Source organism: Oncorhynchus masou, unplaced genomic scaffold, assembly GCF_036934945.1.
Source record: "Oncorhynchus masou masou isolate Uvic2021 unplaced genomic scaffold, UVic_Omas_1.1 unplaced_scaffold_1934, whole genome shotgun sequence".
Lineage (NCBI taxonomy): Eukaryota > Metazoa > Chordata > Actinopteri > Salmoniformes > Salmonidae > Oncorhynchus > Oncorhynchus masou.
In genome coordinates, this window is record NW_027008430.1 from 35001 (window position 1) to 45781 (window position 10781).

The window sequence follows — 10781 nt, forward strand, 5'->3', positions numbered from 1 at the left end:
TCCCGCCCCCCTCCCGGCCTCACCAGCCACCCTCAGAAACCCCCTCCACCCTGGGGGGAAGCTCCTCTCCGCTTGGGGGGCTGGGGGCACTCTGACTCCAGATACACACCTGGTGAGACTGCCTGTATAACAAGGGGTGTAGATGTGTTTAACGATGGAGAAATGCACGTGTATGTGTGTGTGGGGGGGAAATGTGTGTGTGTGTGGGGAAATGTGTGTATGTGTGTGGGGAAGTGTGTGTGTGGGGAAGTGTGTGTGTGTGTGTTGCCTAATTCACCAAGCTGTGCTGTTTCTCACCTTCAGAAAGTATTCAGACCCCTTTTCTTTGTTACGTTTTAAAGTAAAATGGATTCAATATTATTTCCCCCCCCCTCATCAATCTACACACAATACCCCATAATGACATCACAATACCCCATAATGACATCACAATACCCCATAATGACATCACAATACCCCATAATGACATCACAGTGCCCCATAATGACATCACAATACCCCATAATGACATCACAGTGCCCCATAATGACATCACAATACCCCATAATGACAAAGCAAAAACAGGTTTTTAGAAATTTTAGCAAATGTATTTAAGATAAACAAACAGAAATACCTTATTTACATAATTATTATTTATTGACGTAAGTATTCAAACCCTTTGCTATGAGACTTCAAAAATTGAGCTCAGGTGCATCCTGTTTCCATTGATCATCCTTGATGTTTCTACAACTTGATTAGAGTCCACTTATGGTAAATTCAGTTGAATGGACATGATTTGTAAAGGCACACACCTGTCTATATAAGGTCCCACAGTTGACAGTGGATGTCAGAGCAAAAACAAAGCCATGAAGTTGAAGGAATTGTCCGTAGAGATCGGAGACAGTATTGTGTCGAGGCACAGATCTGGACAAGGGTAGCAAAACATTTCTGCAGCATTGAAGGTTCCCAAGAACACAGTGACCTCCATCATTCCATCATTCATAAATGGAAGAAGCCACTCCTCAGTAAAAGGCACATGACAGCCTGCTTGGAGTTTACCAAAAGGCACCTAAAGGACTCTCCGACCACGAGAAACAAGAATCTCTGGTGTGAAGAAACCAAGATTGAACTCTGTGGCCTGAATTCCAAGCGTCATGTCTGGAGGAAACCTGGCACCATCCCTACGGTGAAGCATGGTGGTGGCAGCATCATGTTGTGGGAATGTTTTTCAGCTGCAGGGACTGGGAGACTAGTCAGGATCGAGGGAAAGATGAACGGAGCAAAGTACAGAGAGATCCTTGATGAAAACCTGCTCCAGAGCACTCAGGACCTCAGACTGGGACGAAGGTTCACCTTCCAACAGGACAACGACCCTAAGCACACAGCCAAGACAATGCAGGAGTGGCTTCGGGACAAGTCTTTTATATGTCCTTGAGTGGCCCAGCCAGAGCCCAGACTTTGAAGCCGATCGAACGTCTCTGGAGAGACCTGAACATTTCTGTGGAGCGATGCTCCCCATCCGACCTTGAGAGGATCTGCAGAGAAGAATGGCAGAAACTCCCCAAATACAGACGTGCCAAGCTTGTCGCGTCAAACTCTAGAAGACTTGAGGCTGTCATCGCTGCCAAAAGTTGCTTCAACAAAGTACTGAGTAAAGGGTCTGAATACTTATGTCAATGTGATATTTCAGTTTTTATTTTTAATACGTTTGCTTTAATTCTTGCTGTTTTTTTTTGCTTTGTCATTATGGGGTATTGTGATGTCGTTATGGGGTATTGTGATGTCGTTATGGGGTATTGTGATGTCGTTATGGAGTATTGTGATGTCATTATGGAGTATTGTGTGAAGATTGATGAAGGGGGGAAAAAACATTTTAATCAATTTTAGAATAAGACTGTAACGTAACAACATGTGTGAAAAAGTCAAGGGGTCTGAATACCCTGATGTCAGACTGTATAATGCTTCCCGAAGGTGCCTGTAGTTCCTGGAACCGTGGCACAAAGGATCATGGGAGAACAAACACCAGAGTCGGTAGGGTACGGCTTGGCCCCCAGAGTCGGTAGGGTACGGCTTGGCCCCCCAGAGTCGGTAGGGTACGGCTTGGCCCCCCAGAGTCGGTAGGGTACGGCTTGGCCCCCCCAGAGTCGGTAGGGTACGGCTTGGCCCCCCCAGAGTCGGTAGGGTACGGCTTGGCCCCCCAGAGTCGGTAGGGTACGGCTTGGCCCCCCAGAGTCGGCAGGGTACGGCTTGGCCCCCCAGAGTCGGCAGGGTACGGCTTGGCCCCCCCAGAGTCGGCAGGGTACGGCTTGGCCCCCCCAGAGTCGGCAGGGTACGGCTTGGCCCCCCCAGAGTCGGCAGGGTACGGCTTGGCCCCCCCAGAGTCGGCAGGGTACGGCTTGGCCCCCCCAGAGTCGGCAGGGTACGGCTTGGCCCCCCCAGAGTCGGCAGGGTACGGCTTGGCCCCCCCAGAGTCGGCAGGGTACGGCTTGGCCCCCCCAGAGTCGGCAGGGTACGGCTTGGCCCCCCCAGAGTCGGCAGGGTACGGCTTGGCCCCCCCAGAGTCGGCAGGGTACGGCTTGGCCCCCCCAGAGTCGGCAGGGTACGGCTTGGCCCCCCCAGAGTCGGCAGGGTACGGCTTGGCCCCCCCAGAGTCGGTAGGGTACGGCTTGGCCCTGTAGTGGAAATCAAGTGTGTCTTGGTAATAATCGTCTGTTCTCTCCTGCCACTCAGGTTGTAGTTGGAGTGACGGTAGCAGTAGCTCAGGGAGAACCAACTGGCTCGTTCTCAAGAATCTCACAACTCAGGTAAACACACGCACTTACACACACACACACTTACACACAAACACACACACTCTGGCCTACTATCTACCAGTGTTGTAGGACTTGACTCTGACTTGACCAGTGGGGAAAATCTCTCTTTTGTATAATTCAACATATTAGCGACAACAGCAAATGTGCAACAGTGTCATGAAATGGGGAAAACATGGTTTGATACTTTTAGGAGGACTACCAAGGGTCTAGTGACTGGTTGGCTGCTTTTAGGAGGACTACCAAGGGTCTAGTGACTGGTTGGCTGCTTTTAGGAGGACTACCAAGGGTCTAATGACTGGTTGGCTGCTTTTAGGAGGACTACCAAGGGACTAGTGACTGGTTGGCTGCTTTTAGGAGGACTACCAAGGGTCTAATGACTGGTTGGCTGCTTTTAGGAGGACTACCAAGGGTCTAGTGACTGGTTGGCTGCTTTTAGGAGGACTACCAAGGGTCTAGTGACTGGTTGGCTGCTTTTAGGAGGACTACCAAGGGTCTAGTGACTGGTTGGCTGCTTTTAGGAGGACTACCAAGGGTCTAATGACTGGTTGGCTGCTTTTAGGAGGACTACCAAGGGACTAGTGACTGGTTGGCTGCTTTTAGGAGGACTACCAAGGGACTAGTGACTGGTTGGCTGCTTTTAGGAGGACTACCAAGGGTCTAGTGACTGGTTGGCTGCTTTTAGGAGGACTACCAAGGGTGACTGGTTGGCTGCTTTTAGGAGGACTACCAAGGGTCTAGTGACTGGTTGGCTGCTTTTAGGAGGACTACCAAGGGTCTAGTGACTGGTTGGCTGCTTTTAGGAGGACTACCAAGGGTCTAGTGACTGGTTGGCTGCTTTTAGGAGGACTACCAAGGGTCTAGTGACTGGTTGGCTACTTTTAGGACTACCAAGGGACTAGTGACTGGTTGTCTGCTTTTAGGAGGACTACCAAGGGACTAGTGACTGGTTGGCTGCTTTTAAGAGGACTACCAAGGGACTAGTGACTGGTTGGCTGCTTTTAGGAGGACTACCAAGGGACTAGTGACTGGTTGGAGGACTACCAAGGGACTAGTGACTGGTTGGAGGACTACCAAGGGACTAGTGACTGGTTGGAGGACTACCAAGGGACTAGTGACTGGTTGGCTGCTTTTAAGAGGACTACCAAGGGACTAGTGACTGGTTGGCTGCTTTTAGGAGGACTACCAAGGGACTAGTGACTGGTTGGCTGCTTTTAGGAGGACTACCAAGGGTCTAGTGACTGGTTGGCTGCTTTTAGGAGGAATACCAAGGGACTAGTGACTGGTTGGCTGTTTTTAGGAGGACTACCAAGGGTCTAGTGACTGGTTGGCTGCTTTTAGGAGGACTACCAAGGGTCTAGTGACTGGTTGGCTGCTTTTAGGAGGACTACCAAGGGTCTAGTGACTGGTTGGCTACTTTTAGGACTACCAAGGGTCTAGTGACTGGTTGTCTGCTTTTAGGAGGACTACCAAGGGACTAGTGACTGGTTGGCTGCTTTTAAGAGGACTACCAAGGGACTAGTGACTGGTTGGCTGCTTTTAGGAGGACTACCAAGGGACTAGTGACTGGTTGGAGGACTACCAAGGGACTAGTGACTGGTTGGAGGACTACCAAGGGACTAGTGACTGGTTGGCTGCTTTTAAGAGGACTACCAAGGGACTAGTGACTGGTTGGCTGCTTTTAGGAGGACTACCAAGGGACTAGTGACTGGTTGGCTGCTTTTAGGAGGACTACCAAGGGTCTAGTGACTGGTTGGCTGCTTTTAGGAGGAATACCAAGGGACTAGTGACTGGTTGGCTGTTTTTAGGAGGACTACCAAGGGTCTAGTGACTGGTTGGCTGCTTTTAGGAGGACTTCCAAGGGACTAGTGACTGGTTGGCTGCTTTTAGGAGGACTACCAAGGGACTAGTGACTGGTTGGCTGCTTTTAGGAGGACTACCAAGGGACTAGTGACTGGTTGGCTGCTTTTAGGAGGACTACCAAGGGTCTAGTGACTGGTTGGCTGCTTTTAGGAGGACTACCAAGGGACTAGTGACTGGTTGGCTGCTTTTAGGAGGACTACCAAGCGACTACTGACTGGTTGGCTGCTTTTAGGAGGGCTACCAAGGGTCTAGTGACTGGTTGGAGGACTACCAAGGGTCTAGTGACTGGTTGGAGGACTACCAAGGGTCTAGTGACTGGTTGGCTGCTTTTAGGAGGGCTACCAAGGGTCTAGTGACTGGTTGGAGGACTACCAAGGGTCTAGTGACTGGTTGGAGGACTACCAAGGGACTAGTGACTGGTTGGCTGCTTTTAGGAGGACTACCAAGAGACTAGTGACTGGTTGGCTGCTTTTAGGACGACTACCAAGGGTCTAGTGACTGGTTGGCTGCTCTTAGGAGGACTACCAAGGGTCTAGTGACTGGTTGGAGGACTACCAAGGGACTAGTGACTGGTTGGAGGACTACCAAGGGACTAGTGACTGGTTGGAGGACTACCAAGGGACTAGTGACTGGTTGGAGGACTACCAAGGGACTAGTGACTGGTTGGAGGACTACCAAGGGACTAGTGACTGGTTGGAGGCCTACCAAGGGGCTCGTGACTGGTTGGAGGCCGACCAAGGGACTAGTGACTGGTTGGAGGCCTACCAAGGGGCTCGTGACTGGTTGGAGGCCGACCAAGGGACTAGTGACTGGTTGGAGGACTACCAAGGGACTAGTGACTGGTTGGAGGACTACCAAGGGACTAGTGACTGGTTGGAGGACTACCAAGGGACTAGTGACTGGTCTTCTTCAAGGCTGTTACTTCCATTTCTTAAACTTTCTCTCTCCTCTCCCTCCCTCCTCCCCTCCTCCTCTCTCCTCCTCCTCTCCTCCCTCTCCTCCTCTCCTCCCTCCCCTCATCTCCTCCCTCATCTCCTCCCTCCTCTCCTCATCTCCTCCCTCCCCTCCTCCCCTCATCTCCTCCCCTCTCATCTCCTCCCTCCTCTCCCCTCCCTCCTCCCTCTCCTCCATCCTCTCCTCCCTCTCCTCCATCCTCTCCTCCCTCCTTCCCTCTCGCCTCCCTCCTATCCTATCCTCCCCTCCCCTTCCCCTCCCCTCCCTCCTCTCCCCTCCTCCCTCCCTCACCCCTCTCCTCCCCTCCCTCCAGATGGATGGTTCTACTCTGAGGACTCTCTGTATGCAACATGGTCCTCTGATTACATTCCACCTCAACCTGCCACACGGCAATGCTGTCGTATGTTACAGCTCCAAGGACGAGGCAGCCAAGGCACAGAAGAGTCTGCACATGTAAGACAATTATACGCATGCAACTCTCTCTCCTCTTCATCACCCTCTTCTCTCTCTCCTCTTCATCACCCTCTTCTCTCTCCTCTTCATCGCCCTCTTCTCTCTCTCCTCTTCATCGCCCTCTTCACTCTCTCCTCTTCATCGCCCTCTTCTCTCTGTCCTCTTCATCGCCCTCTTCTCTCTCTCCTCTTCATCGCCCCCTTCTCTCTCTCCTCTTCATCGCCCTCTTCTCTCTCTCCTCTTCATCGCCCTCTTCTCTCTCTCCTCTTCATCGCCCTCTTCTCTCTCTCCTCTTCATCGCCCTCTTCTCTCTCTCCTCTTCATCGCCCTCTCTCTCTCTCTCCTCTTCATCGCCCTCTTCTCTCTCTCCTCTTCATCGCCCTCTTCTCTCTCTCCTCTTCATCGCCCTCTTCTCTCTCTCCTCTTCATCGCCCCTCTTCTCTCTCTCCTCTTCATCGCCCTCTTCTCTCTCTCCTCTTCATCGCCCTCTTCTCTCTCTCCTCTTCATCGCCCTCTTCTCTCTCTCCTCTTCATCGCCCTCTCTCTCTCTCTTCTTCATTGCCCTCTCTCCTCTTCATCGCCCTCTCTCTCTTCATCCCTCTCTTCTCCCTCTCCTCTTCATCACTCTCTCTTCTCCCTCTCCTCTTCATCCCTCCTCTCTCTCCTCTTCATCCCTCTCTTCTCCCTCTCCTCTTCATCCCTCTCCTCTCTCTCCTCTCTCTCCTCTTCATCACTCTCTCTTCTCTTTCTCCTCTTCATCCCTCTCGTCTCTCTCTCCTCAGGTGCGTACTAGGGAACACTACCATTCTGGCTGAGTTTGCCAGTGAGGAGGAAATCAACCGTTTCTTTGCACAAGGTCAGTCATTGGCCGCTGCCTCCCCGGGCTGGCAGGCCATTGGCTCCTCTCAGAGCCGAATGGGCGGAGCCTTGGAGGGTTCCCACCCCTTCCCCAGCCGCGCCCCGGAGCCCAGTCAATGGAACGTCAGTGACCTCCATAGCTCCTCCCTTTGGGGCGGGTTGAACTATTCCACTAGCCTATGGGGCGAGGGCGGGAGGATCAACAGCCCTTCTCCAATCAGCTCCTTCCTCCCCGTGGATCACCTGACAGGGGGCGGGGACTCCATGTAAAGCCCGTGGACAGCGTTGCGACAGACTGAGTCGTCTAGAACCGTTATTAGTCTCAAACACAAAGAAAAAAAGTCCAAGACCAAAAAACAAAATGGCTCCTTCTCACTTACAAATATACAGGAAGGGGGTCACCATGTGAAAAATACGTACAGGAAGTAGGGGGGGGGTCACCCTGTGGAAAATACATACAGGAAGTAGGGGGGGGGGTCACCCTGTGGAAAATACATACAGGAAGTAGGGGGGGGGGTCACCCTGTGAAAATACATACAGGAAGTAGGGGGGGGGGTCACCCTGTGGAAAATACGTACAGGAAGTAGGGGGGTCACCCTGTGGAAAATACGTACAGGAAGTAGGGGGGGGTCACCCTGTGGAAAATACGTACAGGAAGTAGGGGGGGGGGGTCACCCTGTGGAAAATACATACAGGAAGTAGGGGGGGGGGTCACCCTGTGGAAAATACATACAGGAAGTAGGGGGGGGTCACCCTGTGGAAAATGCGTACAGGAAGTGGGGGGGTTCACCCCGTGGAAAATGCGTACAGGAAGTGGGGGGGGGTTCACCCTGTGGAAAATGCGTTATGTTTTTTTCCCTGCACATCCACGTTGTCTTCGCCCTCCTAAAACACATATCAGTTGGTATACTTGAATCACGCAGGACAATTCTACAATGTGAAGAAAATGCCTTATTATGCTTCAAAACCGAAACCTAAAAAACACAACAAAAAGCTTTTGTCTATTTCATTCATGGTCCCTGTTATTGGAATTCCAATCATTTGTGGCTTTTATTTAGTTGTTTTATTGTCATGTTGTTGTTTTGCTGACCATGTTGTTGTTTTATTGTCATGTTGTTGTTTTGCTTCCACTTTGCACTGAAACGTTATTTTTCTCTCAGTGTTTAATCTGCAATACAGAGGGAGCTGCCAGTTCCAATGTAGCTGTTTACTCAAGGACGTTCTTACTGTGTGTGTGTGTGTGTGTGTGTGTGTGTGTGTGTGTGTGCGCGTGCTCTCCTCTCTGCCTTGGCACAAATACCTTCCGGTGGTATTGTGGAGAAGCAGTTTAACGATATAGAGACGCTGATTTATGGCTCGTTTTGATGTTTAAAGACAGAAGTATTTGCACCGATGTTGTGTTTTAAAAGTAACGAACGTGAGTCTCTGCAGTGTAAAGGACTGTATCCACTCAGCTGTGACTGGAGCCCCTCCCTGCCAGACTGGGGGGGGGGCGACACTATGACAACAGGGGCAGAACATGTTGTTAGAGACCAGCCTATTGTTGTTATGGAGGCAGCCTCCGGTTGTTATGGCGACGACCTCCGGTTGTTATGGCGACGTTGTCCAGTTGTTATGGCGACGTTGTCCAGTTGTTATGGCGACGTTGTCCGGTTGTTATGGCGATGTTGTCCGGTTGTTATGGCGACAGCCTCTGGTTGTTATGGCGTCTGCCTTCTGTTGTTGTGGCGCCGTCGTCCGGTTGTTAGGGCGATGGCTTCCGGTTGTTATGGAGACGGCCTCTTGTTTACAGGCCCTTAGGAGGGCGACAGGTGGGTGGTCATCTTCCTTTATTTTAAAAACAATAACAAAAAAATAATAAAAAAACATCTAATTTAAAAAAAAAAAGATTAAAATTAAATAAAATCGCTAGAAAAAAAATATAAAAAGTAAAAATAAATGTTAAAAAATGAAAAAAAATCTATACCACATATCTATAGAGGACGAAGACGATGCTGAAACTCTGGGAACCATGTTCTGATCTGGTGTGGGGTCGGTCAGTGGCCTGACTGTAGATCTGGTGTGTGGTCGGTCAGTGTCCTGACTGTAGATCTGGTGTGGGGTCGGTCAGTGGCCTGACTGTAGATCTGGTGTGGGGTCGGTCAGTGGCCTGACTGTAGATCTGGTGTGGGGTCGGTCAGTGTCCTGACTGTAGATCTGGTGTGGGGTCGGTCAGTGGCCTGACTGTAGATCTGGTGTGGGGTCGGTCAGTGGCCTGACTGTAGATCTGGTGTGGGGTCGGTCAGTGGCCTGACTGTAGATCTGGTGTGGGGTCGGTCAGTGGCCTGACTGTAGATCTGGTGTGGTTCTGGTTCGACCTGAAATGGAGCCAGTGTCTCCCCAGATCCTCTCCTTGTCGGAGGCATCCATCTTCTAGCACTGAAACGACTTCCAGTTGTGTGAGTTAGTTTGTTCTCTGCCAAAATACCTGCTTTAAGGTGGAAGAGCTCAGCGGTTTCACTGCACCCCCACCCCCCCTCTAAAAAAAATGTTGTCTTACGAAAAGGTAGAGAAATCGACGGGCTTCCTCCTCCGCGCCACTGTCCTCCCAGTGTGTGTGTGTGTGTGTGTGTGTGTGTGTGTGTGTGCGTGTGTGTGTGCGTGTGTGTGTGCGTGTGTGTGTGTGTGTGACGTCAGTGGGACTGAACCATAAAGCTGATCCCTGTATCTATGCCAATCACAAGGACTACAGACACAGGGGGAGGGGCTTAGTTCTGTCCGTGTCACGACGTCAAAATGTTTTAAAATATTTCCAGAAATGAATAATGTGATGATGAGATGTATCTCTCTCATTGCCACAGATGGTGGTCAAGAGGGAAACAAACAAAAAAACAACAACAATAATAATAATTGTGTTTTTTTTTTTTTGGTTGATTGAATATTTTCTGAAGAGAAGAGAAGTCCTCTCCTCTCCTCTCCTCTCCTCTCCCATGCCCTCTCCTCTCGCCTCCCCTCCCCTTTTTTTAACCCCGTCTGTTTACAACAAAGAGCATGATTGTAAATGTCTTAACAGGTTAGACTGCAGTCTGTCTGATCCTGACGCTGTGTGGCTCTTAACGACTCCCCCTTGTTACTCCCGCTGTCGTAGGGAGCAGGCAGCCATTTTAGAATCACACCGGTGTTTCGGCCTCTTCCTCGTACCTCCCTAGATGGCGCTCTGTCTGTCGTTGCTGCAGGAAGTAGAAGTTGCGCGTGTGTGTGTTTTGACGTTGCGTTCCTTGACTGTATTGAGTAACTTTATGAAAGCATTAGCGTACAACACTCCTCTCCTTCTCCTCTCCTTCTCCTCTCCTTCTCCTCTCCTTCTCCTCTCCTCTCCTCTCCTCTCCTTCTCCTCTCCTTCTCCTCTCCTCTCCTTCTCCTCTCCTCTCCTCTCATCTTCTCCTCTCCTTCTCCTCTCCTCTCCTCTCATCTTGTCCTCTCCTCTCATCTTCTCCTCTCCTTCTCCTCTCCTTCTCCTCTCCTCTCCTCTCCTTCTCCTCTCCTTCTCCTCTCCTTCTCCTCTCCTCTCCTCTCCTCTCCTTCTCCTCTCCTTCTCCTCTCCTCTCCTTCTCCTCTCCTCTCCTCTCCTCTCCTCTCATCTTCTCCTCTCCTTCTCCTCTCCTCTCCTCTCATCTTCTCTCATCTTCTCCTCTCCTCTCATCTTCTCCTCTCCTCTCATCTTCTCCTCTCCTCTCATCTTCTCCTCTCATCTTATCTTCTCCTCTCCTTCTCCTTTCATCTTCTCCTCTCCTTCTCTCCTCTCATCTTCTCCTCTCCTCTCCTCTCCTCTCTCTCCTCTCCTTCTCCTCTCATCTTCTCCTCTCTTTCTCCTCTCATCTCCTC

At 50.8% G+C, this 10781-nt stretch overlaps 1 protein-coding gene across 1 annotated transcript in view; it reads left to right on the plus strand.

Annotated features, from left to right (window-relative positions):
- Positions 1-7384, plus strand: part of LOC135532598 (trinucleotide repeat-containing gene 6A protein-like) — a gene marked incomplete at its 5' end in the record, with an annotated part of 41948 nt that extends 34564 nt beyond the window's left edge. The window contains 4 exons of the mRNA XM_064960074.1: positions 1-112; positions 2710-2783; positions 5920-6059; positions 6842-7384. The exon at positions 1-112 is cut by the window's left edge and continues 101 nt beyond it. Of these exons, the coding sequence (XP_064816146.1) occupies positions 1-112; positions 2710-2783; positions 5920-6059; positions 6842-7187 (672 nt within the window). The remainder of the gene's footprint in view (positions 113-2709; positions 2784-5919; positions 6060-6841) is intronic.
- Between the last annotated feature and the right edge of the window lie 3397 nt (positions 7385-10781).